The 27,998-nt window shown below is 40.5% G+C and overlaps 2 protein-coding genes across 3 annotated transcripts; both read left to right on the top strand.

Moving 5' to 3' along the window:
- The first annotated feature begins 71 nt into the window (after positions 1-71).
- LOC139931095 (interferon-induced protein with tetratricopeptide repeats 5-like) lies at positions 72-27,979 on the top strand. Of its 2 annotated transcripts, none has more exons than XM_078290960.1 (11): positions 72-221; positions 2,398-2,577; positions 4,145-4,334; positions 4,549-4,740; positions 5,074-5,301; positions 6,098-6,239; positions 6,416-6,466; positions 7,590-7,713; positions 7,981-8,122; positions 8,315-8,362; positions 27,739-27,979. In XM_078290960.1, exons 1-11 carry the CDS (start codon positions 217-219, stop codon positions 27,934-27,936), a joined length of 1,500 nt encoding a protein of 499 aa, XP_078147086.1. In that variant the 5' UTR covers positions 72-216; the 3' UTR covers positions 27,937-27,979. The 2 variants fall into 2 exon arrangements, with proteins under 2 accessions (XP_078147086.1, XP_071780600.2); XM_071924499.2 differs by lacking the exon at positions 27,739-27,979 and adding an exon at positions 11,837-12,374.
- On the top strand, positions 23,045-23,877 carry LOC139931098 (protein IFIT1 homolog B-like). The gene is made up of 3 exons (XM_071924502.2): positions 23,045-23,166; positions 23,519-23,660; positions 23,811-23,877. The coding sequence occupies exons 1-3, from the start codon at positions 23,045-23,047 to the stop codon at positions 23,868-23,870; spliced, it is 324 nt and encodes a 107-aa protein (XP_071780603.2). The 3' UTR covers positions 23,871-23,877.
- Positions 27,980-27,998: the final 19 nt, after the last annotated feature.

A 27,998-nucleotide genomic window follows, 5' to 3' on the forward strand; every position in this document is an offset into this window, starting at 1 on the left:
CACTTTCACTTTTATTTCGCCTGTACTGCACAGAGTTTCTATTCAGTTTCCCGTTTCTGAAGGGTGATGTTGTGCTGACGGACCAGACTGTTTATGAGAAAATACAACACTTCACTTTCGTTTGCAGTTCTCCCAGTTATCATCATCATCATCATCATCATCACCATCATCATCATCCAACTAACAGGCCGGATCCTGAACGGTGAATAATTCAAAATGAGGTAAGTTTACTTCTGTTTGTTGGCTGATAGGAAAACAAACTACAGTAATATGATACATGTTGGAAGGATACAAATATCCCAGCAAAAGTATAATATTCTGGTAACACTTTACAGTCACTAGTTAATGTTTAATTATGTAGTTAATTAATCATTGAATAACCATTAATGGATATTAGTCGGCTACTCACTACCTCTTAGTCAATAAGTATGGTACCACTGGCTAACAGAGAGGTAATGAATACATAAACTGTGACAGTGATAAATTGAAATAAATTATTAGTCAGTTAATATGTTTTACTTGCTAATAAATGATGTATGTATGCTCATTTAAAAAAGTAACATGGGAACATACCAGTAGTTACATGTTAGTTCTGTTAGTCTCACTAATCTTCTGTCCCTTCGGGGAAGAAGGGAGGGCCGACCTGCTCATCTTCACACTCCTCCATCTTGTGCAATGTTCAGTCTTCCTCATCATGCTCAGCAGTTGTCTTTAGAATATTAATTAATGCTTACTTACTGTTACTTACTGACCATAACATACTACTCTGTGTGCCCCTCCAAGTAAAGTGAAGATCGATACTTTACTAATACTATTAACTCTTGACTGAGAGATGGCTAGTTACTGTTATTTGAATCTATGTACCCCCTCCCCCCACCACCCCACACACACACACACACACACACACACACACACACACACACACACACACACCCAAGTAAAGTGGAAAATCACCATACATTATCAAGAATCAAACATTATCTAAATAAGTCCATCAACACAATGAACAAAACAAGAATGTAAGAATGATTACATTTTTATTAAACAAAACAGAAGGTTTAGTAAACATTTTGTAAACACCTGTAATACGTTTTTGGATAATTAAATTCTGTTTCTATCATTGTCCCTTGCAAAAATCGTCTCAATTCTGTTTTCATCCTTTAGGTTAACACAACTAGGTCTACACTGTGTCATCAGTGATTTGTAAAACAAACTTTTCTTTAAGGCAGACCATTATTTGTGGTACTAACACTGTCACTGGGTTAGGGTTAGGGTTGTATGTGGTGTTTAGGACCCGTTCCACATGTCAAAAACAATAAGTATATACTGATTGTATATACTGTACATATTTTGTTTTTCAGGAGTCTCTTCTTTCTTCCTTCTTTGTATCTGATATTTGATATTTAAATTCTAATTGTAAAGCTTGATTGCTGCTTGTTTGTCTGTCTAAATGTTTATATATTGCACTGCACCAACTTCACCAAGTCAAATTCCTAGTATGTGAAAATGTACCTGGTGAAAATAAACCTGATTCTGTTTATCTTCATAATGTAAAGTGCTATCTATTTTCCTATCAATCCCTATTATATAAATACTATATGATGGGAATATTATAGTGATACCACAGGAGATCAAAATGCCATGAAGTACTGTAAGGTCCCTTTAGACTCACTATTGATTACCATAAACACACTATAAGCCAATGTAGGAATATTACAGAGATTTTTTCCCCCTTCTGAGAAGAAAATATGAAATGAAAAGTGAGATAGATAGATAGATAGATAGATAGATAGATAGATAGATAGATAATTGGGATGTTGTCAACAGCAAATAGGTTACACACACAACTCTCCTTCCACCCCCTTTTCCTCCCTCACTCTCTCTCCTCTCATCCTTTTCTCCCTTTCTCTCCTTTATCGGAATGAATGTTGAAAACAATATTGCCAAATGAAGTATATGAAACAATCAATATATCAATCAAGATATCAAAATAAAACTGCACATTTTAGAGTGGCCTTTTATTGTGAGCAGCCCAAGGCACACCTGTACAATAATCATGCAGTTTAATCAGCATCTTGATATGCCACACCTGTCAGGTGGATGGATTATCTTGGCAAAGGAGAAGTGCTCACTAACACGGATTTAAACAAATTTGTGAACAAAATTTGAGAGAAATAAGCCTTTTGTGTGCATAGAAAAAGTCTTAGATCTTTTATTTCAACTCATGAAAAATGGGAGCAAAACCAAAAGTGTTGCGTTTATATTTTTGTTCGGTATAAATCAAAGAAGTAAGTTGATCAACATTTAAGCAAAACCTAAATAGATCCTAAATCCTTGTATCAGTGTATGTGTTTTTGTCAGTAACTGGACAGTGGACTATCTCTGTCTCTCTGCCAGTGACGCTGGCAGTGATCTGCGCTCCAAGCTGCTGCGGTTGGAGAGTCAGTTTACGTGGGATCTGAAGAAGGAAGACTTGGATCTGGAAGGCCTCAGCACAGTACTCCAGGAACAAATAGATCTGGGGCTGGGACAGCGGGGCGCCGTCGCTCACTCCTACAGCTACCTGGCTTATGTCAGGTACAGTGCGTTTCAAATAGATTTGTTTTTTCATACAGGAATATACTGAGGAGCACGAGGCGGTGTATTATTGAGGAGGAAAAGGTGGTATGTTACCCAGGAGAAGGTGGTAAATTATTGTGGAGGAGGTGAGATATTACTGAGGAGGAAGAGGTGTATTACAGAGGAGGGTCGCAGAGTTAATTAATCCTGTGGGTTGTGAATTTTTCATGAAAGTTTCATGAACTATGGGTTGTTAATTAATCCCTGGTATCTTAAACTATAAATTGTTTTATTACTTTTTAATAAAAATACTTAATCCATTGTTTTTATAAACTATGGGCTGTACATTTTATTAATCTGTTGTTTCTTAAAATACAGGCCATTATAAGTTTCACAAATGCAACCTAATTTTAATTGTTACCATACAGATGATTATGTCCTCAACAATGTTAATTTAATTCCAGCAACCCCTTTGTGAGGGTAAATTAATAAATGCCTTAGAGAATTTTGGAGTTACTGCATGTAATACATTTTCTATCTATCTACATATATACATCATATAAAGTTATATATGTATATATATAGTAAATAAAGAGTGGAGAAGTTTGGGCAGATGTAGCAAATAGAGGAAGGATAATTAATATACTGAAAGGGCCGAACTACCAGAAGGCCACATAGCAAGCAAGTACCTGGAGGTCCCACAGTCGCATGGGAACCACGAAGCGGTTCCCATGAGGCAAGTAAGCAGCAACATCCAGGTACCACAGAGTAACAGGTCCTTAAGAGTCAGCTCAATGGGAAGTACAAGATCCAAGCCATCAACACATATGCCCTATCGGTCATCAGATACCCAGCTGGTATAGTAAGCTGGCCAAGAGAGGACATGGAAGCTACTGATATAAAGATGCGGAAACTCTTCACAATGCACGGAGGATTCCACCTGAAGTCCAGCGCCCAGAGACTGTACACCAGCTGGGAAGAGGCGGGCAGGGGCTTAGTGAGCATTAGGACCGCTGTCCTGAATGAAGCACAAAGCATCCATGAGGACATCAGTAAAATGTCTCCCAAGGATGAGCTGCTAAGAGAAAATCTCAGACAGCAGCAGATAGGGGGTGTGGATGAAGAGCAAGTAGAGGAGGTGCCATGGCAAGCAAAGCAGATAGAAGAGGAGGCTGACAACCGGAAATCCTAAGAGTGGCTGGAAAAGGCTGGACTGAAGATCAGCACCGAGGCACCAATCATAGCAGCACAGGAGCAGGCACTCAGCACCGGGTCAGTAGAAGCAGGGGTCTACCGCATCAGACAGGATCAGAGGTGCAGACTGGGCAGAGATGCCTCAGAGAGAGTCCAGCACATATGGGTACCTATATGGGTCGTTTGTGTGCCTTCCTCAATCTTCGGGTCCTCTACCAGAGGCGGGAGTTTGAGGGTTCTGCGCAGTATCTTAGCTCTTCCTAGGATATATTGATGTTAAAATAATACCCGTACCACCTTTTAAAGTGACCGAAGTGAGCTATAAGAGAGAGCGATAAGATAATTAAACTAATTGACAACCAATATCTGCCATCCTCATCTCTGTCCTCAGGTATCTTCAGGGTAGACCAAAGGAGGCAGCATCTCTCCTCAGCCAATCAGAAGAGGAGACCAGAGAGTGTTTTGGTGAGGAGAGTGAGCTGCGGCTCATCGTGACGTACGGAGACCTGGCCTGGCTGAGCTACCACACTGGAGACTTCACACAATCAGACACATACTGCCGCAGGGTGGAGGACATACTGGTAAACACACACACACACACACACACACACACACACACACACACACACACACACACACACACACACACAGTTTTGAGGAGAATGAGGAGAATATGTGTAATTTAGGGTTACAGCCCATTAACATGTGTCTACATCTAGATTACATTTTGCAATCCATCCTGTATGTAATTTGATTTTTAAACTTTTAACTCTTTCTCTACCTCCTTCCCTCCAGGTGAAGCACCCAACCAGTTCCTCCACAGTTCTCCACCCAGAGGTGTATGGAGAGAAGGCCTGGACCTTCCTCAAGTTCTCGATGCTCTACTACCCCAAAGCCATCGACTGCTTCCTCAAAGCCTTGGAGCTGCAGCCTGACGACAGCGAGTGGAACGCCGGCTACGCTATCGCCCTCTGCCGCACTGAACCGGTACATTCAGTTAAATTAAATTGATCTATCGATCGATTTATCAATCAATGAATTTATGTCAGTCAGTCAGTCAATCAATTAATCAATCAGCGTGATGACATTGAAAGGAATACCAGTTATGCTATATCTCTTGACTGCACCAAACTGGTACATTCAGTAAATTGATTGATCAGTCATTTGATCAATCAGTCAATCAATCAGTCAGTCAAATGTATTGCTTAGGATTTGGCCAGTTTGAATAATGAAATAAAACATTTTCTCTGACAGAAGCTGAAGTGTAGATGTGTAGTCCAGGGAATCTCCACAGCAAGCTGATTGCATTTTGATTTGCAGAGGGATCCAGAAACATTTCTGGAAGCTGAGGAGTCGCCGGTCATCAAGCAGCTTCGCCGAGCCTTGGAGATCAACCCTGATGACGCCGTTCTGCTGGCGCTGCTGGCTCTGAAGCTCTCCTTCTACAAGAAACATGAAGAAGCTGAATCTCTGGCAGAGAAAGCGCTGGTGATCAGTCCTGACTGCCCTCAAGTGACCCGCTACATTGCCAAATATCTCCGCCAACAGGTAGCCTCGAACTGTCTGTCTGACTCTGTATTTATCAATGTAGTTATGTAGTTAATGATGTCATTGTTGTGGGGGGGGGTGGGGGGGGGGATGACAATGGATCAGACTCTGTCCATCCATCATACCCGATATCTGAGACACCACTCAACACATTTAGACAAACTCTATCTTACAAAAATTAAAAAAGTACAAAATTAAAACAAATCATGATACTTTGTAAAGGATAGCAGGATAAAGAATTCCCAAGCATTAGTAAATAGTCGCCACAACATAGATCTCTTTTCCAAGACTTAAAAAAAAAAAAAACATTTCACCTCCGGGGCTTCGTAGTATTCCTCTTCTTTTCTTCATTCCAAACCTCAGCTATGGTCACAAGCTCTGGGTAGAGACCGACAGAATAAGTTCACAGTTAAAAGCCGCAGAAATGAGGTTTCTCCTCAGGGTGAGGAGCTCAGTGATCCAGGAGGACCTCGGTGTTGAGTGGCTGCTCCTCCACATTGAGAGGAGCCAGTTGAGGAGGTTCAGGCTCCTGGTAAGGATGCCACCCAGGAGCTTCCCTTTGGAGATGTATTGGACATGGCCAACTGGGAGAAGACAGACCCAGGACATGCTGGAGGGACTACATCTCCCAGCATGCCTGCAGCATGCTCCCAGAAGGAGCTGGAGGAAGTTGCTGGGGAAACCACTGTGACCCTGGCCAGTATAAACGGCTAGAATATGGATGGAAGGATAAAATGCTCTGAATATCACTTGAAAAAAACATGTTTATGAAATAATAAGCATGTCACTGTTCCAGGGTCAGGTGGATCGGTCTATTGATCTGCTGAAGCGAGTGCTGCAGAGGAGCAGCCAGTCGGCCTTCATCCACCATCAGCTGGCTCTCTGCTATAAGTTTAAGAGGAACACTCTGTTCAGCAAAAAGCCAAACTACAATCAAGGTACACACACACACACCTACACCTACTCCAAATATTTATGAGGGACCTTCTCTGTAAGAGTACCATCTAAAACGTAAATATAGAAACTAGTTAATCTTCTTAGCTCTAGAAAACAACATCCAATTTGTCTTAACAGCATTCAACACCAGCTTGACATTAATTAGTTGACTTTGCAGAGCAACAAAGTTCCCAGGCCGGATCCGATCCCAGGACGTCCCAGCAACATGGTACGTTTCTTAGCCCAACCAGTCACCAGGACGCCTCCACTTGAATTGATTTGCATAACATTTTCTTAATGTATTACACTGGAAATAAGCAGCACTTCTTAGCACTGTAGGACTTGCCGGAAAATATACGATTCCACAAGATTTGTAGGTGAGTTTGTCATTAAAGTTGGGGAGAAATGGAGAAATTAGCAAGAATTTGAAAGTATATAACAAGACTGAGTTATGTGCATGCATGATTGACAGGTAGGGGCGAGACGACTCCTTGCAGAGAGCTGTCCGGATTGGTTGTTAAGATTCAGGTGCCCTGAGATTTTGGAGTGGCTGATTACAGGTCCTGGGACAGTTACAGAGACTGGATTTTTTTCTCAGAGCATTTGATTTATTGATAGCTGTCGGGATGTAGAGAATTTCACCAATTACCAAAATGGTTCTAAAGAAAATTGCCTACCCCAGCTTTAAGTGACCCAAAGGTTGGTGGTTTAGCCTCAAGATCCTCCAGCATCCACTTGCCTTCTACAACTGACCAGGTTGTTATGGTCATGTCATCCATAAAGGCACATGTAGGAGGCTGTTGTTCTTTTGACCTCATCATTGGTCCTTGGCTTGGTCTCTCTGCAGATTTCACAAGGAGGTGGATTGCTGCTGCCAACAAGATGACAGAGATTGTGCAACCTGTCACAATCCCCACCTCCGGTCTGCCGTTCCGTTGTGTAACTGCCCACTGCGAACCTCATCTTGAATCCATCAAAGTAGTCTTTCAGGAGTTCTTGAATCTTGCCAGGCACATGATACTTCCTCAGGGTGGTGGTGACCAGCTGGTGTGGGATAGAGCCACAAAGCTTGGTCAGATCCAGCCACAGGATTGCTAAATCTCATGATCTTTTGCCTCTCTGATGACCTGGGTGAGGGTGCTAGTACGTTCCAGACAACTCCAGGGATATCGTTCAATAAAACGATTCATAGCTGTGTGATTGGGGACAGATAATATTATATTGCGATTTTATGTTTCCATGATTAATAGTCAGGCAATTTGTTGATATTGAAGTGTTTTCCCGGTGTGGTATGTATTGTGCTATACTATATTATACTATACTATACTATACTATATACTATACTATGCTAGAGATACAGCAATGGAGGGATCTGATGCGTCACCACCTGGAGGAAGCCATCAGGTTAAAGCCTTCCTTCATCTTCGCCATGGCTGAACTGGCACTGATGTATGCAGAGGACAAGAATATGAGCAGGTACCTGTCTGTCTGTCTGTCTGTCTGTCTGTCTGTCTGTCTCTCTGTCTGTCTGTCTGTTGTGTGTTTGTGTGTATACACACTACACTAAGTTTCTGTCTTTCTGGTCCTCTCCTTTAGTCAAGGGTTTTAGAGCACCGATGACTGTCTTTTAGTCTGTTTATTATTAAAACATCCATCCGTCTGTCCGTCCTCCCTCCCTCCATTCCACCATCCATCTATCCATTAGTGTGTATGAATTCATGAATTCATCCTGTCTCTCTCTAGGGCTGAGGAGTTGTTCCAGAAAGTCTTGGTGGCGTTACCAGAGGAGCCGGCCAGCATTCAGCAGTTTGTCCATCTGTGCTACGGTCAGTTCCACCAGCACCACACCAGACAGGAAGCCTTGGCCATCACACACTACACCAAGGTAGGGCTTTGTGTGTGTGTGTGTGTGTGTGTGTGTGTCTGTGTCTGTGTCTGTGTCTGTGTGTATATGTGTGTGTTTGCTAATACATGAATAATGTGTGTGAAGAAGAACTTTACAAAATGTTGCACAAAGTCATTCTGCAGTTATCCCTTTACTTTATTCTATTCTGCTCTGCTCTGTTCTATTCAACAGGGTCTGCTGCTAACACAGAAGACTCCGGATTGGAAGCAATGTGCTAAGGTCAGCATCAGGAACTTTTTAAACCTGTTGATGCATTTGTACTTAGCATGTTCTAGTGTTGTAAGACGAACATTTTATATATATATATATATATATATATATATATATATATATATACATATATATATATATATATATATATATATATATATATATATATGCATAAGCATATTTCAATAACATAAACAGCATTTTTGTTTAATATTTTTTTTAATATATATTTTGGTCTAATTTTCAGCAGTGGATACACGTGCTTTATTTAGATCCCAAAGCATCTGTAAAAACTAATGATCAAATTTCAAGACCATTTACTCTACACCGAGGTACAAAACAAGGTCCAGCATCAGCACTATTATTTAATCTTATAATTGAACCGCAAGCTATGAAAATAAGATCAGCTAATAATATAAAAGGTGTAATAATTGGAAAGCAAACACATAAAATATCATTGTACGCAGATGATATAATTTTATATTTAACTGATGTTGAATCATCACTCACTCATCTGAATCAGATTATTTCAAGTTTTGGTAAACTTTCGGGATATAAAGTAAACTGGTCAAAATCAGAATGAATGCCACTAAATAATCTTTGTAGTGTTAATTGTATACAAAATACTAAAATAAAATGGAAGCGAACAGAAATCACTTACTTAAGACTGAGGATTACACCTAACACCTATCAAACGCATGATATTAATCTTACACAAATTATGAACAAAATAAACAGCAATATAGTAAGATGGTGAAGTTTGCCAATATCATTATGGGGTAGAGTTAATGCAGTTAAAATGACAATACCATTACCAATTAAACAATTTGTAAGCTTATATGGCATGGGAAAAAAGCCAAGATGTTCATACTTAAGACTGTCTAGCTCCAATCGGAAAGGTGGACTCAAATTACTAACTTTTATCATTACTACTCGGCATTTGGTTGCCACCAAATATAACATTGGTTTGATCCATCAGTACAAAATAAAGACTGGGTACAAATAGAAAGGATTATCATGGAGAATTTGAATATAGGGTTAAAAAGCTTATATTTTATGACATCATATTCAAAAGAAATTGTGCGTAGCCCTATTGAAACATCTTCAATATTGAAACTATGTAAAAAAACCTTTGGGCATTAACCCAATTTCCTCAGGAAACCACTGTGGAATAATCCTAACTAGTCCGTACCCGGGGATGCACGCGCCACAACTCTGCGCAGACTTGCCAAAAATGAACATAAACAGCGTAAATTTGGGAAAATGGAAAAATCAGCTCCGTCAGTCCCTGCCTATGCCAAGGCTCAATGCCATGTGTAGTTTCAGATTGATTGACCGACCCACTGAGGAGCAGTTTTCCTCATTTTATAGTAGGATATAACAGTAAATAAAAAAAACAATAAACTGGATTAAATGGAAAGAAAAAGAGATTACTAAAGTCCATCATCTCCTAACCAATAGCTATTTTAAAACTTTTATTGATCTTATTACAGAAAAGGGTATACCACAATCTGAATATTTAAATTATATTATGCTAAAGTGTGTTATTAATGAGAATGTACTTATAGATAAAGTGAATGTCAACGCTCATAAATGAGAAAGTATAGTCTTTAGTTCCAATTCAAGTGAAAAAACATCAATAACAGAGTTTTATGAATTGTTTAATGAAACGGCTGATAAACTATTTACAAATTGTGCCTTGAAATGGACTAGAGATCTTAATAAGCAAGAGGATGAAATCTCATGGGTTGAAATTTGGAAAAATGCAAAGTACCCCTTTTGACAAAAAACAAACTCCGACAATTTAAAATCTTTAACCGCTTGTACTGTACTCCGTCACGTCTGTCCGAAATGGGGTTGCGAGAAAACAGCGAATGTGTAAAATGTTGTTTTAGTGAAGGATCATTACTACATTTATTATGGGAATGTACAGAATTTAAAGAATTATGGTTTGGCATAACCGAACAGGTACTGACCTTCAATAAAATAGATATACCTTTAAACCCTCAAACTTTCTTGGGGACCTGTATCATTACAATAAATTGCCATGTAAAACTAAAAATATTTTTCTCTCAATATGCATGGTTACAAAAAAGACAATTATGAATAAATGGATTGACTCAAACAGAACAACTTATAAAGAATGGATTAATGAAGCTATTGATATGATTAATATGGAAAAAAATGCTTCAGCCTTACAGGGTGAACAACAAGATTTTACTGAAACTTGGGGTCCAATAGCAGAATACATCACGTCTTTATAATGTTTAATTTAAAGCCACAACATGATGCATTATACATTCCTTAAATGTATTATTATTTTATTTTTTTGGTATTATTTATTATTATTTACTTACCGTATTTCCTCTAATAGTGGCCTGTATTCAATTAAAAGCCGGGTCTCCGATAATGGCCGGGGCCGTGGTCGACACGAACAAATAAAGGCCGGCCCCAAATACAGGCCGGGAGAAAAAACAAAGGAAAAAACAACGGTGGATACCGGTAAACTCCTGGTGCCTGTTATATAATGTAACTGTAGTTTGTAGTAACGAAGTGCCACAAGATGGCAGTAGCTCTATCCCCATTCAAGTTAGCAGAGGGAACAGGAAGTTAGCCCGCTCGGCCGGCGGAAGTCTCTGGAGCGTGCCGTCGTCGATTACCGTAATTATCGTAATGCATCGCAGTAACAAAAAAACGTCTACCTAACGTACCGTAACAGAAGCAGATCAGAAAACAAGGAGGCTTCGTACTAAAATATGATAAATATACTTATCAAACAGAGGGAATTAGAAATAAAGGCCTGTCTCTAATATAAGCCTGCTTCCAGTAAAGGCCTGGTGCCCTCTGCAGTTGAGGTAAATAAAGGCCCGGGCCAATATTAGAGGAAATACGGTATTTATTTTATTTATCTACTCATTTTTTTGGTATCTTATTTGCCTAGACTTACTTTACTGAGTGCATACAATTGGGTTAGTCAAGTCCAAAACGGCAGGCAGGCGAAGGAATCGCTAACTTAAAATGTGGCAGGTAATAGATTACAGACAGGCAAGAACGCTAAGACTACTCAGACGATATGACAAGAACTACAGAGAACCACAGACTATATACTGTATACACACTGAGACTAACGACAGAATGGAACAGCTGGCTGGGCGGGAAGGAGTCTAGGTGCTGATAGGCTGGCAGCAGGCAGGTGAAGGCGGGACAAAGTCACAGGACTAGTTGGCTGATGGCAGACAGGTGTGCTGGTGCAACAGGAGGGAAACCAGTGGGCGAGGCAGGAACTACAGGGAGAAACAAAGAACACCCAGACAAGACTAGGAGGGATGGAGGTAGAGGGAGATGGAGAGGCAGATGCAGGCGTAGCCATGACATAAGCAGCTGTAAGACCTGACAACCACATAGATTTTTCCTTCCTGATCTAATCTAATCTACAATAAACAGGAATTAACCTTCAGATATTGTTCCTCCTCTCTGCTACAGAAACTGAAGCAGATCGCAGAGCGTCGACTCTCGAGAGACGCCAACGACAGCGAGGCCCTCGGCCTGCTGGGCCTGGTCTCCAGAGCCGAGGGAGACCGGAGCAAAGCTGTGTTATACTATGAGAAAGCTCTGGAGTGTGACCTGGACAACGACCAGTACCTGTCTGCTCTCTGTGAGCTGCGCCTGGACCTGAAGTGACCCGAGATGACGTTTAAAGATCACATATCATCTGTGTTGGTTGATCAGTAGAGGCCGCTAGGGCCAAACCCCAACTTATTCTGTTCTCCTCTTTCTGTCTATTTTTTACACTGGGCATACTTTGCATTAAGCTCCTCAAGTCAATATTGTTTCAATACATTTTTTTTATTTCTTACTACATATTGCCATTGTTTTGTCTTTTTCTTTTACTGTTAGGCTTTGGTTGAAATGGGATGTGTGGTGTGTGTGTAACCCTAACCCATAATTTGCCTACTATTTTCAATCCTTTCTATAAAGTAGAAGATTGTTACTTATAATAAATGAAGCTGATAGCCCTTGACTTGTCTTCTCTTCTCAACTGGCAGCAAAGACCTGTGACATGCTTAAGTTAAACATAATAGTGCTTTCCCCAAAGCAACTTCACTCTAGTAGTGAAAAGTTTAAAAGCGTGTGCCGGACTGGTGTGGCATTCGATTCCACTTCCTCCTCCTCAAGATCCATTCAGGGCTGAGTCGGGCCCTCAGGTTTTTGGGCGAATGGGTCTATGCAAAGCCTAACTCCAGAAAACGCATCATAACCAATCAGGTAAGTTTGCATTTGAACTGGAAAGTCTCCACTCAGCAGGTTTACCTCATTTGAATTAGAGGAGCCGCTGCTGATCCAATTCAGCTTTTAGGTGTTGCTTTAATACAATATTTACCACACCTTTAAAATAGTATCAACCAACTGAACAAAGATACAAGCTTTGGGTTTTAATTTAATAGTTTAGTTTCAGCCCTCCTCCATAAAAAATAGTTCCCATTTACAAAGCAATAAGCATCCTCGCTTGCTTCATTCCGTTCAACCAAATAGTTCAGGAAAGTTCCAGAAAGGAACTCGGCAACGAAGAGAAGCTCGACTTGTGTGAGACGAGTTTCACTTCGCCTCAACTGTAGACAAGAGTGCACGAGTGCAGTCAGAGGAGTCAAACAGCACGCATCACGTCTGTTCTGTGTCGATTCCAATTAATTGCATTCTTCTCTCTTTTTTTTTTTAATAAATGGAAGGGGGTTGAATTATTCAAGGCTGCCTGTAATAGGCTATGTAGAATGAATAGCCACATAGGCCTATTACTTTTCCAATCACTTTCAGTGGTTTTGAGTCATATTTCAGTATAGACATAAGTAGCACTTGTGAACACTAGCTGCCACTGGACCAGTTATCTAGGTTTGAGGGAGTGGTTTAAAGCCCTATGAAATAAACAAACCAGAGACCATGGATTATGTTATTAACTGTCGGCTTCTTTAGTGAAGTAAGAATAATGCTGACATTTAAATAAAACCAAACCGGTGAACAGGTAAGTATCTGAGAATCAGTTCTCCAGTGAATATGCTGAAGAACGTCTTGTGTCGTCGGTGGATGTGCATCCACTCCAGGCTGCTGTCCAGTGGGCGGCTCGCCATCACTGGTCCAGTAGGCCGGCTGGTAGGCCAGTCTCTCCGAAGAACAAAAACTGAACTGCAGGAATGACAGATGCCGGATGTCTCCCAGCTTCATAGACATGAGTTGTTTCCAGAACTGGGGAATACTATAGTAGACAACTTCAGAACTGGTGATACTCTTGTTCCTTTTGCTCATCTGGTCCAACATCTCTCAGATATTGACAGGTTCTCGGCCTTCTGACTTTCTCACTTGTGTCAGGTTCATTTCTCTCTCAGCCACAGGAAGGAAACTACATGGCAGCTTGGTGAGGCTCTGAGGTTTGCTTTGGTGACTATGGCAACAAGGGTGCTAGTGCCTGCATAGCTGAACCATGACGGTACTACAGAGCTGTTACTGGGGGTCATCAGTTGGGATTATTCTATCAGTGGCGTTGTTGATGTTAATAACATTGATTTATTTTAAGATGGAACATTTCATTTCCATATCACTGTATATCCTTTTGGAAAAATGTTTATTACATCTAAAATACAGAGGTTGCAGTCTGTGTTTTAGGTATTTTATCATGTTTGTCATTTTTATTAAGTTAGATTGTTTTTTTAATTGACTGACTGCTATATTTCAAATGGATATGATTGATTGATAATTGATACATTGTGGAATTATTTATAATATCCTGTGTGAATGGGTGATTATTATTATTATTATTATTATTATTATTATTATTGTTATGCTGGGTTTCAACAGAGAGTTTAGATTTGTCAGATTTAAAGATACTTAAAATTAGCACAAAATATCAGCCTTTGATAGCTTCAGTCACATCGGCCTTCAAAAAACCATACTGACCGAATCCCATCACAACCCATCTTTGAAAAATGTCCCATAACATCACATGTGTGCCAAGTCACTTTGTTCAACAAATCTACAGATGTTTCTATTAAGTTTCATAAGGATGATGTTGACCTGACCGGGCACTTTATGAATAAAATATATCAACCCAACCACTTTCGGTTTGTAATTCGCCCAGTCATCATCATCATCCTCCTCCTCCTCCTCCTCTTCCTCCTCCTCCTCCTCACTGCGCTGTCGGACTTAATTGATGCTGTCGCTTCCCTCCGCTGTGCATCTGAAGTTTTTGAGGATATTTTATTTTCCAACTAACAGGTCGGACGACGAATAACGGTGAATAATTCAAAATGGAGTAAGTTTGCTTCTGTTTAATGGCTGATATAAAAAAGAACTATAGGAATCCTATGATCAATTTTAGAAGGATACTATACAAATATCCCAGCAAAAGTATCATATTCCTATCAGTCCTATTATACGAATATTATATTATAGAAATATTATAGTGATACCACAAAATATTAAGTACTGCAAAGACACTATATTGAATACCATAGTCGCGAGGTCACTATAGGAATATTATAGACAGTGTGTCTCCGTTTGAGAACAAAATGTGACTTATAGATATCTACTTTTCTGATGTATTATGATGCTGACAACACATGCAGCCTACTGTAACATATATATGACGTGTGTGTGTGTGTGTGTGTGTGTGTTTGCTGATACATGAGTAATGTGTGTGAAAAAGCACTTTCTAAAATGTTGTGCATATACTATATTTTGTGCTGACATTCAACATCTTTAAATTTGATCTTTTTCATGGCAGAAAATGTCCCAGTATTCAGTGTTTCCTCGAGAGTTGAATTCATCACGAGACACTAAAACTCTCCATTGAAACCCAGACTAATGCAATTGTTTTATCATTATTCAGTAGGGAGGGAAACTTTGGGATACATATCTGCCTTTAAATTAATAATTAATTTACACAAACATTACTGAACAATAAAATTAATAAATAAAATAAAATGCATAAAGCATATCAAAAAACTGTAAAACAAACAAACAAAAAAAAGAAAACAGCCAAATGTTGCAAAATGTTAACCATTACCATTCAGGTTAGCATATTCAAATAAGGTGCTTTTTCTATTAAATATCACTTTTGTATGTTACTGTAAAAAAAAAAAAAAGTTCAGATACTGTAAATATACAGACTGTGTGTTATTCCATTCTACAAATTCTTTGATTTTACAGTAAAAGAAAAATTATAAAAAAATTATTTAAATCTGAATCACATTTTAAGACCTTAAAATGACACACTTATTCATTTACATATTGTGTATAATGTTCTAAAAAAAACAGTCAGCCTCAAAATGACAGTAAAATGTTGTAAAATAAAACATCTTAAGACCCTAAAAATACATTAGCCCATAAATTTACAGTAAATTATTGTATATGTGGATAATGTGCTAATCCCTTAAAACAGTGAACTATAAAATTACAGTAAGTCAATAATCTGTGTTCAATTTGTAAAACTACAATGTATTCAATAAAGTTCAAACAATCACGTTTTCTGAAATACAGTTTTCATTTATTGTCTTTAAAAGCTGCGAGTGTTCCCATTTACAAACTAAAGTTGTTTTAGAGTTTTCTTATTGGTTGGTTGTAGGCGATTCCCCACAATGACAACAAAGTCCAAAGAGGTGAGAATGTGTTCCTCACAGGCATGGCAGTCTTCTATAACAAGCAGTCAGTTATGGTTGTGATAGCACTTGGGTCCTCTGGCTTCACAGACATATACAACTGTGTATCATCAGCATATAGCTATGAAAATTCACATCGTGCTGATGAATAATATTACCCAGAGGAAGCATATACAAAGAAAACAACAAAGGCCCTAGTACACTGCCTTGGGCTACACCATAATCATTGGTAACAGTTTCTGAGATCAATTCTCCAAGTTGTATATACAATGTTCTTCCGGTAATATAAGAATGAAACCAACTCAGAACTGAGAGACCAACCTTTGGTCTCTCAGTTCTATTTACTGTTATTTTACTGTTTTTTAATGGGATAGACATTAAAAAAATGGATGTTACCTGTACTTCTCAATTACAAACAAAAAGCTGTAAAATAGCTGGGGTTATAATGTTGATCGTAATTTCATTGACATACTTTTACTTTACTTTTCAACAAAGGATATCCATTAATTACAGGACTAAAATTTAATGAACGGTAATAATTGTAATTTTTATGTGGTTTAACATTTTTTGAAAAAACATGAAATCCTTGAGAAATTTACAGAATATTGTTTGTTTTTTTACAGTTTATTTTTCCAGTGTGCAGCTCTACCGGACTGTTTCTTTGTCAGAGAGGAGCCTCCATCACATCACAGGTGAACCATATCTGTTATTTAATAAAAGACCGATATTGGCCTTTTATTAAATAACAGATATTGATTGATTGATCGAAATAAATCAATCAATCAATATCTGTTATTTAATAAAATACCAATATCGGCCTCAGATATCAGTTTAACCCTTAAGGTGATTTTAAAGTTTGTATCCTCTACAGATCTGCTTTCTCTTTCTTTCAAATCTCCTCCCAATGAGTCTCTCTCTCTCTTTCTTTTGTTTCCTCTTTTCTTCCACCACTCCCATTTTCTTCCTTTCTCTTCCTCCCTCCCTTCTTCTCTCCTTACCTTCTCCCCTTCCTCACAACTTCCCTTTCTCCTCATCCTTTTCTCCCTTTCCCTCTCTCTTTCTCCCTCTCTCCCTCTCTCTCTCTCTCTCTCTCTGTCTGTGTCTATGTCTCTCTCCCAGGACTCTGCGCTCCAAGCTGCTGCGGTTGGAGAGTCGGTTCACCTGGGATCTGAAGAAGAAAGACTTGGATCTGGAAGGTCTCAGCACACAAATAGATCTGGGGTTGGGACAGCGGGGCGTCGTCGCTCACTCCTACAGCTTCTTGGCTTATGTCAGGTGTGTTTCAAGTACATTTTTTAGTAGAGTGCTATGGTGTAGAGGTCGGAGCAAATAAGATGTATTGGTATATTACCGACAAGGAAGAGTTTATAGATTATTAACAAGGAAGTGGTATAATATTGAGGATGAGGTGGCATATTATTGAGGATGAACCCTAACCCTAACCCCTATAGGGATAATATGACTACCATAACGACTACAGCATCTTTTACAAAAATGATAACCCTAATTGGGCTACAATGAGTTACACATAGTAAGTCAAGGAGCATGTGCAATGTTAAGGGGAAGCTAGCAGGCAAAATGTTTTACATGGATGAGGAAGTGATACCAACAGCTCTAGAGAAGCCTGTCAAATACCAGGAAGGTGGTATGATGCAAATCTGAATGACAGGCAGCAGGTTGAGGAGATACAGCAGCAGCTAGTTGGAGGTATTCAGGACACAGAGAGATCAAAGTTGCTTTAGGAGTTCGGCAACTTAAGAGCAGAGTAAGGCAACTTCATCGTGGTTGTATGAGGCAGCAAGGTGTGCCAAGGCCAGTGGATGTAGTGGGAGAGTGTAGAGAGGAAGAAACAGAGAGAGCTATGGGGGCAAACCACATTAAATTCATCATAGGTGTCAATTTATGATGCGTTACCTTGTCCCCAAAATCTTAAACAATGGGTAGGTGAGGATCCCGCCTGCCCATTGTGTTCAGGCATAGCTACACTTAGGCATATACTATCAGGTTGTAAAAGTTTGTCAGTGAGGCAGAAAAGATCAGGAGAGAAGCCGTTTTAGGCAGGCATGTTGTAGGGCAGCTAAGGGCAGCTAAAGATTGGCAACTGGCAGTTAAGGAAATAGCTCAAATCTAAAGGAACAGTAAAGGATCAGTAATATTTTACTGGCTCGTTCCACAAAATAACCATAATATCAGCGGGTCGGTATTTGTCGGCAGAAATACATTTGATTAAAAAAACATTGTGTGCATTTTCAGCAGTGATGCCGCTACTGAATGACTATACAAAACACTATAGGAAACAGTATAGAACATATTTTTAGCATCATGATTTTACCGCGGCGGCCCGTCACAGTACAGTATACTGCTGTGCATAAATAAATATCTGTCAAGCAATATGCTGACAAACAACCTGTTGCTACTAAGCAGCTAAAGGAGACTTTGTTGTAGTTCTGGTGGCTGCCGTACTGAAGAGTCCATATTACTGATTGTTCCTTTAAGGCCAGACTTGGTGTGGTTGCAGAGGATTTGTAGGCAAATCAATGTTTAGCCTCATGGTAATTACAGTAATGCCTCACAATTTATGTGGTAATGTTATAATTATATTAAAATGATACACATAGCACGTTTAAAGTGGCAAAAGTGACTTTGAGAGTGAAACATGGCTTTGAGTGTGGCTGATTGTATTAACTGATAATTGTGATTTTTCATATGTTCACTGCTAGGCTATGCTATGTTTACTGCTCGTTGACACATTTCCATGATTTGTGCCAGGTGAGAGATCAGAGCCCACCAAAAATTCCCACATATCCTACTTATAATTACCACTAGCAGGTTGATATTATCACTTTTAATCAGCAGTTCATAATTACAAAACATCCAATGAACTCAGAACATTCACAATAAACATTTCACAACCATCTGCCATCCTCATCTCTGTCCTCAGGTATCTTCAGGGTAGACCAGAGGAGGCGAGGTCTCTTCTCAGCCAATCAGAAGAGAAGACCAGAGAGTGTTTTGGTGAGGAGAGTGAGCGGCGGCTCATCGTGACGTACGGAGACCTGGCCTGGCTGAGCTACCACACTGGAGACTTCACACAATCACACACATACTGCCGCAGGGTGGAGGACATACTGGTAAACACACACACACACACACACACACACACACACACACACACAGAGTTTTAATACTAGAAAGGCCAAGCTACTGACTACTTCTAGTTTACATTTCCCTCGATCATTTTGTGATGCACACTGTATAAAATTAGACCTTTTAACGTACTCATTTTCAACGTATTTAAAATCCAAACATTACTGTACGAAACCTAGCTTGAAATTAACTGCTGTCCTCACTAACAAAGACTCCCTAAATAAAAAAATAAAAAAGATTTGACAGTAAAGTTTATAAGGCAACACGTTTTTGAGAGCTTATTCTCTGGAGTAGACTTCCATTTCCTCCTGTTGGTGTCAGCTGATTGGCAGGAGAGCGTAACGTAACCAGTACTGAGATAACACTCAACTCAGCTCAACAGAATGAAACAGAAAGGTTGGCTTCATGTTTCCTCTGATGGATTCTCTTGCTCTGTGGAAGTTGTTTTTCATACTGGACAAGAATGAATGAAGGAGGAAAACGAGCGCTGATATCTGCAACTACGCTGACTGTGCAGAAACACAGAGGAAGCTGGACTGCTGACACTGACTTAAAAACACCAGGAGTATCCTGTGTCCCGTGCTCTACATTCTGCTTCAGAGAACTTCATTAGTATTGGTTTCAAAGGAGTTTTAGGGCTTGTTGGTGTAAATGCTCTCTCTCTCCCTCCTCCTCCGTCTCTCTCTCCAGGTGAAGCACCCTACCGGTTCTCCTACGGTTCTCCACCCAGAGGTGTATGGAGAGAAGGCCTGGACCTTCCTCAAGTTCTCGATGCTCTACTACCCCAAAGCCATCATCTGCTTCCTCAAAGCCTTGGAGCTGCAGCCTGACGACAGCGAGTGGAACGCCGGCTACGCTATCGCCCTCTACCGCACTGAACCGGTACATTCAATAAACCGATTGATCAGCCAATCAATCACTTAGCCTGATGACAGCAAATGCAAAACCTGCTATCGTATAAACTTTTACCACTCCAAACCGGTACATTCCGTTAATTGCTCAATCAATCAATAAATTAATCAATCAATCAACGTGATGACAGCAAATGGAATGCTGGCTATGCTCTATCCCTGCACCAAACTGGTACATTCAGTAAACTGATTGATCAGACATTTGATCAGTCAGTGAGTCAAATGTAATGATTAGGATTTGATCAGTTTGAATTAAAAAAAAAAAGATTTTCTGTGTGTAGATGTGTAGTCCAGGGATTCTCCACAGCAAGCTGACTGGAGTCTGATTTTCAGAGGCGACCAGGAACATTTCTAAAAGCTGAGGAGTCGCCGGCCGTCAAGCAGCTTCGCCGAGCCTCAGAGATCGACCCTGCCGACGGCGTCATGCTGGCGCTGCTGGCTCTGAAGCTCTCCTCATACCAGAAACACCAAGAGGCTGAAGCTCTGATGGAGAGAGCGCTGGAGATCAGTCCTGACTGCCCTCATGTCACCCGCTACGCAGCCAAATACCTCCGCCAACAGGTAGCCTCGAACTGTCTGACTGACTCTGTATTTATTAATGTAGATATTGGATATTGTAGGTATTTATTATTCATTATTATTTATTATTATTATTTGTAGTTGATCATTTCATTGTTGTGGGGGAGGAGAGACGATGGATCAGACTTGGTCCATTCATCTATCACATGATATCTGATATATTACTTGTCGCATTTTGATGAAATCTATGTATCTATCTTGTGTCTATCGATGTAGCTATTTAGCTGAAAAATGTGATGCCTGCTTTGAGTCAAAGCATCATTGATTTCGTCAAAGGCTTTGACTAAATCAGTAATAGCACAAAATTAACAAATATATTCCACGTCATAATCTATGATCTTCTAGGCCTCTTCCCTGTGAGCTGTAAAGCGTTAGCCCCGTTGGGGGCTCGCTGCACAGGGAAGAAGCGTAGAAGAAGAGTAGCAGCCATGTTTAAGACATCCATATGAAAACAACTTGGACGAGCCACACAAAGGTGAGATTTTATACTTTACTGCAAATGTTTTCACACAATATGTTTTATTTGTGTAACAGAAAAGGGTTCAAGGACCCCAGAAAGCTTGTCAGATTGACAAAATTCGGTCTGTAAACCTTGCCTGCAAGAAGTCAAAATGTCGTAAAGATTCGATTAACAATTTTTTTTAATGGAGCCTCGGGACCGGCACCCACGCGGCTATATGTGGTTGAGTAGGTAGCACTGTCAATTATAGGCTGCAGTACCACAACACTTCTCCGTTTGGTTATTTCACATCCAAACAAAGCAATAACAGGAGTTTGGCTCAGTAGGTAAAGCATCAGCTTCTCATCTGGAAGATTGTGGGTTTAAATCTAGGTTTGTATTTTCTGAAGCCATAAACTGCCAAGATGTTTTCCAATAGAAGTTTGCCCATTGTGAATAACTTGAACAATGTACCATGGATATGGTTGCAATTAAATGATAAACTTGACAAGTCACGGGTTAACACAGAATTAGCCATAACTAAACGAGTGCGTGTCCAATCTTCATGAAACCTTCATGAAACGATCCTTTAACATGTTTATGAAAGAATAAGCGTGTCACTGTTCCAGGGTCAGGTGGATCGGTCTGTTGATCTGCTGAAGCGAGCGCTGCAGAGGAGCAGCCAGTCGGCCTTCATCCACCATCAGCTGGCTCTCTGCTATAAGACCAAGAAGATGGCTCTGCTCAACAGAAAGCCCTACAACAACCAAGGTACACACAGGGCTCTGCACAGTATCTTAGCTGTTCCTAGGACTGCACTCTTCTGGATGGAGATCTCAGATGTTGTTCCTGGGATCTGTTGGAGCCCCGAGTGCTCCGACCACCACTGGGACCACTTCAGCCTTCACTTTCCACATCCTCTCTAGTTCCTCTTTCAGCCCCTGGTATTTCTACAGCTTCTCATATTCCTTCTTCTTGATGTTACTGTCACTTGGGACTGCTAGATCTATCACCACTACTGTTTTCTGTTCCTTGTCCATTATCACAATGTCCGGTTGGTTGGCCAGTACTTGTTTATCTGTCCGGATCTGGAAGTCCCACGGGATCTTAGCCCTGTCATTCTCGACCAGGCTTTGTGGTGTCTCCCATCTGGACTCAGGAGGGTCCAGCTCATACTCGGTGCAGATGTTCCTGTAGACGATCCCCATGACTCGGTTGTGCCGCTCAGTGTATTCTGTTCCTGCCTGCATCTTACACCCTGCTATGTGCTGGACTGTCTTGGAGGCATCTTTGCACCTCAGGTCCTACAGTATGTTAGTTAGTGTGGACATTGGTCTCTTATGCATCCATAGTTCCCACATACGTTTCATATGTCCCCTCTCACTGCGATTGCTGTTGTAGTAACATTCCAGTAGTTCCAGGTTTTCTGCTCTTGTCCATGACTGGTTTATTATATCTAATACCATTTATATTATACTTTAGTATGTAGTACTGTACTATACTGTACTAATATAGTACATGCCACCAAACCAAAGTTCAGATGGAGAAGCAGCAGAGAAACCTTACATAGAGCATCTGTGGAAAAGAACGGATCGTCCCGACGTAAGAGAGGAAAATCCTGAAAATGTTGTTTTAGTTCCTAAAAGTGGATCATCGTCTCATCTGGAGACACTTTGGTTTGAAACACGATCACAGATCTGGGCAGTTTGTCTTCAGGTTGTAGCTGAACCCAAAGTAATAAAGTAGAAATTATTTATGATTTGAATTATTTATACTATATACTGTACTGTACTATCCTGTATTGTACTATACATTACTGTACCATAGTAATATACTGTACTGTACTATACATTACTGTACCATAATAATATACTGTACTGTACTATACATTACTGTACCATAGTAATATACTGTACTGTACTATACATTACTGTACTATAGTAATATACTGTACTGTACTATACTAGAGATGCAGCGGTGGAGGCGTCTGTGTATTCAGCACCTGGAGGAAGCCGTCAGGTTAAAGCCTTCCTTCATCTTCGCCATGGGTGAGCTGGCACTGATGTATGCAGAGGACAAGGATATGAGCAGGTACCTGTCTGTCTGTCTGCCTGTCTGCCTGTCTGTTTGTCTGTCTGCCTGTCTGCCTGTCTGTCTGCCTGTCTGTCTGCCTGTTTGTCTGTCTGCCTGTCTGCCTGTCTGTCTGCCTGTCTGTCTGCCTGTCTGTCTGCCTGTCTGCCTGTCTGTCTGCCTGTCTGTCTGCCTGTCTGTCTGTGTATACACAGCTACACTACGTTTCTGTCTGGTCTTCTCCTTTAGCCAAAGGTTTTAGATTACCGACAACTGTCTGTCTTTAACTTGTCAGTTGTTAAAACATCCATCCATCTTCCATCCATCCATTAGTGTGTATGAATTGATGAACTCGTCCTCTCTCTCTTTCCAGAGCTCAGGAGTTGTTCCAGGAGGCCTTGGTGATGTCATCAGAGAGGGACCATTACATTCGTCAGTTTATCCATCTGCGCTACGGTCAGTTCCACCTTTACCACACCAAACAGGAAGACCAGGCCATCACACACTACACCAAGGTAGGGCTGTGTGTGTGTGTGTGTGTGTGTGTGTGTGTGTGTTTGCTAATACATGAGTAATGTGTGTGAAAAAGCACTTCCTAAAATGTTGCAAAATTATTCCTTGCATAAATCATTAGAGTTGTCCCTTTATTCTATTCTATTCAACAGAGTCTGCTGTTTACAGCAGAGACACCGGAGGGGAAGCAATGCGCTGAGGTCAGCATTTAAAAAAAACAGGCCTGCTGATGCATTTCTACTTAACAGGTTCTAGTGTTATATTTGTTGGTTATGATGTTATAAAGCCCCTGTTTATGCTATATATATTCAAAAAAATTTTTTATCCTTTCACTATTTGCTGCTGCAATGACCCAATGTCCCCATGGGATCATTAAAGTTTCACTGGATCTATTCTAATCTATTGTAATCTATTCCAATCTAATCTAATTCATCTGATACAAGTATATAATTTGTGATAAAATGCAACCTGACTTCATGAAACCAAATACAAAATCATACTAGCATACTTGGTTTTATGATGTTTTAGCCTTTCTTCCTTTCTTCTCAGTTAGCTCCATTAGCGGCCAAGAACATTTCCCAGTCAAGAAGTCTGTTTTCATTGTTGTTTTGCCATTGATCGCTCTCATGGAGGATCAGATCAGTGAAGCTATGAAGCTGGGGATCACAGCTGCAGATTGTCCACAGTGATTCAGACATCCTGATCCGTCATGCATGCTGCCGGCTTGTATTCGGCAGCCCAGAGGCTTGGCTGTTGAATGAAAAGTGATGTAATATGCTAGCAATCGTGAAATCGTATCGTGGTGGACGAGGTTCACGCCACGTACAGGTACGGTAAATTTACAGCTAGCTCTTTAGCATACACAGCTGCTAGTTGTTATCAGCCGTCTGTCAACAAACGTGCAGATGCAGCAGCCATCGCTTGCGTCACATAGTTTGTTAACCTGATTGGGTTAACAAGTTTCTTTCACCCAACACGAGGCCACGCCCCTAGCTGAATGCTTTCCTAACATGCTGCGGCAGACATATTTGCGTAGCAGAACAGAGCACAAGAATACGGATGGATCAGGCTACAGTAGATATAGTCGATCAAACAACAGCCATCATCACTTGCACAACCCCAACCAGAAACATACTGACAGACAGATCTTGATAGACACACTAGTTTAGATTGGCCTGTTAGATTAAACAACTATTTAATGAATAAAGCCAACATAGAAAACGATAAGCAAATGCTGAGATTGTCTCAATACAGTATTACAGTTTTGCATGTAATTACTAGTATTCAAATACTGTGTCTATGTTTCAAGTGCACAACATAACGAATGGTTATGTTGGTAAGCACGGTTCTATGAATAAAGGTAAGCACGGTTCTATGAATAAAGGTAAGCACGGTTCTTTGAATAAAGGTAAGCACGGTTCTATGAATAAAGGTAAGCACGGTTCTATGAATAAAGGTAAGCACGGTTCTATGAATAAAGGTAAGCGCGGTTCTATGAATAAAGGTAAGCGCGGTTCTATGAATAAAGGTAAGCGCGGTTCTATGAATAAATTTAAGCATGCCACTGTATGGCTCAGCCTTGCTGAGAGGGTGAGCTGTCTAGGACAGAGATTCTCAACCTTTTTCATTTCAAGGACCCTTATTTAGTCCACATTAGAGCCACGGTCCCCATTTGATGAGATTTTGTCTCGGACCCAAATCTGAGATTTTTATTGTTAGATATGATTTTGTCCAGAATTCCATGACTATCTGTATTGTAGGTAGAGAGATAACAGAGAAACTATGATCAAAATAATCATTTTCTACATTCTCTAATTGTGTTAACTTCTTGTAAATTAAATAATAGTGAAGTTTAACACTTCATCAATTTGCTGGGGACCCCCTGGAACCCCCTCAAGGACCCCTGGTGGTCCCCGGACCCCATGTTGAGAACCACTGATCTAGGAGACAGATTAGGAAAGTAGCCACCACTACCGAGGGACTTGTGGTCACCAGGTATAAAGCTACGGGTCCGAGAGCATTTTATTATTCTGACTGAAGGCCATGGAATCCCCCAAGTGCCCACGCCAAGCGACGTGTTGAACCTGATGTGTTGAACCTGATGTGTTGAACCTGATGTGTTGAACCTGATGTGTTGAACCCGATGTGTTGAACCTGATGTGTTGAACTTGATGTGTTGAACTTGATGTGTTGAACCTGATGTGTTGAACCTGATGTGTTGAACCTGATGTGTTGAACCTGATGTGTTGAACCTGATGTGTTGAACTTGATGTGTTGAACTTGATGTGTTGAACCTGATGTGTTGAAACTGATGTGTTGAACCTGATGTGTTGAACCTGATGTGTTGAACCTGATGTGTTGAACTTGATGTGTTGAACCTGACGTGTTGAACCTGACGTGTTGAACCTGACGTGTTGAACTTGATGTGTTGAACTTGATGTGTTGAACCTGATGTGTTGAACCTGATGTGTTGAACCTGATGTGTTGAACCTGATGTGTTGAACCTGATGTGTTGAAACTGACGTGTTGAACCTGATGTGTTGAACCTGACGTGTTGAACTTGATGTGTTGAAACTGATGTGTTGAAACTGATGTGTTGAAACTGACGTGTTGAACTTGATGTGTTGAAACTGATGTGTTGAACCTGATGTGTTGAACCTGACGTGTTGAACTTGATGTGTTGAACCTGATGTGTTGAACCTGATGTGTTGAACCTGATGTGTTGAACCTGATGTGTTGAACCTGATGTGTTGAAACTGACGTGTTGAACCTGATGTGTTGAACCTGACGTGTTGAACTTGATGTGTTGAAACTGATGTGTTGAAACTGATGTGTTGAAACTGACGTGTTGAACTTGATGTGTTGAAACTGATGTGTTGAAACTGATGTGTTGAACCTGACGTGTTGAACCTGACGTGTTGAAACTGACGTGTTGAACCTGATGTGTTGAAACTGACGTGTTGAACTTGATGTGTTGAAACTGATGTGTTGAAACTGATGTGTTGAAACTGACGTGTTGAACTTGATGTGTTGAAACTGATGTGTTGAAACTGATGTGTTGAACCTGACGTGTTGAACCTGATGTGTTGAACCTGACGTGTTGAACCTGACGTGTTGAACTTGATGTGTTGAACCTGACGTGTTGAACCTGACGTGTTGAACTTGACGTGTTGAACCTGACGTGTTGAACTTGACGTGTTGAAACTGATGTGTTGAACCTGACGTGTTGAACTTGATGTGTTGAATCTGATGTGTTGAACTTGATGTGTTGAACCTGATGTGTTGAATCTGATGTGTTGAACTTGATGTGTTGAACCTGATGTGTTGAAACTGATGTGTTGAACCTGATGTGTTGAACCTGATGTGTTGAAACTGATGTGTTGAACCTGATGTGTTGAAACTGATGTGTTGAACTTGATGTGTTGAACCTGATGTGTTGAAACTGATGTGTTGAACCTGATGTGTTGAAAGTGATGTGTTGAAACTGATGTGTTGAACTTGATGTGTTGAACTTGATGTGTTGAACTTTATTCATAGAACGTACGTAACTATTGATTCTATTTCATCTATGTCAGCACACCACTGTATGGGTCAACAGATCATACTGCAGTTCATAAACACACAGTTTTTATTAACCACACAACAAGGTCTCGATTTCCCGGTCAATCTGCTTTCTGACCCTCACTAAAAGTCACAAGCTCTGAGTAATGACCACATGAATGAGATGGTGGCTATAGGGTTAGGGTGGATATAGGGTTAATTATAGGGTTAGGGTCTCACTCTGCGTGATTCGAGAGGACCTCAGCATCGCTCCTCCTCCACATTGAGAGGAGCCAGTTGAGGTGGTTTGGGCACCTGGTAAGGATGCCAAAGATAGTTAGAGTTCAACAGAGTAATTGCAGTGGGTATGAATGAATGCTTAAACCTGTTACTCTTTCTCCTGGGGAGAGCATGGTGAGAACCTGATGGTAGCAATTGGGAATTGGGTGGTCACTAATGCCATCTAATCTAATCTAATTTTATCTAATCTACAATAAACTGGAATTAACCTTCAGATATTGTTCTTCCTTTCTGCTACAGAAACTGAAGCAGATCGCAGAGCGCCGACTCTCGAGAGACGCCAACGACAGCGAGGCCCTCGGCCTGCTGGGCCTGGTCTCCAGAGCCGAGGGCGACCGGAGGAGAGCTGCGTTATACTATGAGAAAGCTCTGGAGCGTGACCTGGACAACGACCAGTACCTGTCTGCTCTCTGTGAGCTGCGCATGGAGCTGCAGTGACCTGAGAACATCTTTAAAGATCACATATTATAGGAATTCAAATTTCCCTACATATATGATAG

This window comes from Centroberyx gerrardi, chromosome 20 (assembly GCF_048128805.1).
Source record: "Centroberyx gerrardi isolate f3 chromosome 20, fCenGer3.hap1.cur.20231027, whole genome shotgun sequence".
In the NCBI taxonomy this organism is placed as follows: Eukaryota; Metazoa; Chordata; class Actinopteri; order Beryciformes; family Berycidae; genus Centroberyx; species Centroberyx gerrardi.

Coding starts and splice junctions, on each gene's coding strand:
- LOC139931098 (XM_071924502.2), top strand. CDS start 23,045: ATGCAGCGGTGGAGGCGTCTGTGTATTCAGCACCTGGAGGAAGCCGTC. Junction 23,167..23,518: donor GAGGACAAGGATATGAGCAG/GTACCTGTCTGT, acceptor CTCTCTTTCCAG/AGCTCAGGAGTTGTTCCAGG. Junction 23,661..23,810: donor CCATCACACACTACACCAAG/GTAGGGCTGTGT, acceptor TCTATTCAACAG/AGTCTGCTGTTTACAGCAGA.
- LOC139931095 (XM_078290960.1), top strand. Junction 4,741..5,073: donor CCCTCTGCCGCACTGAACCG/GTACATTCAGTT, acceptor TTTGATTTGCAG/AGGGATCCAGAAACATTTCT. Junction 8,363..27,738: donor ATTGGAAGCAATGTGCTAAG/GTCAGCATCAGG, acceptor TTTCTGCTACAG/AAACTGAAGCAGATCGCAGA.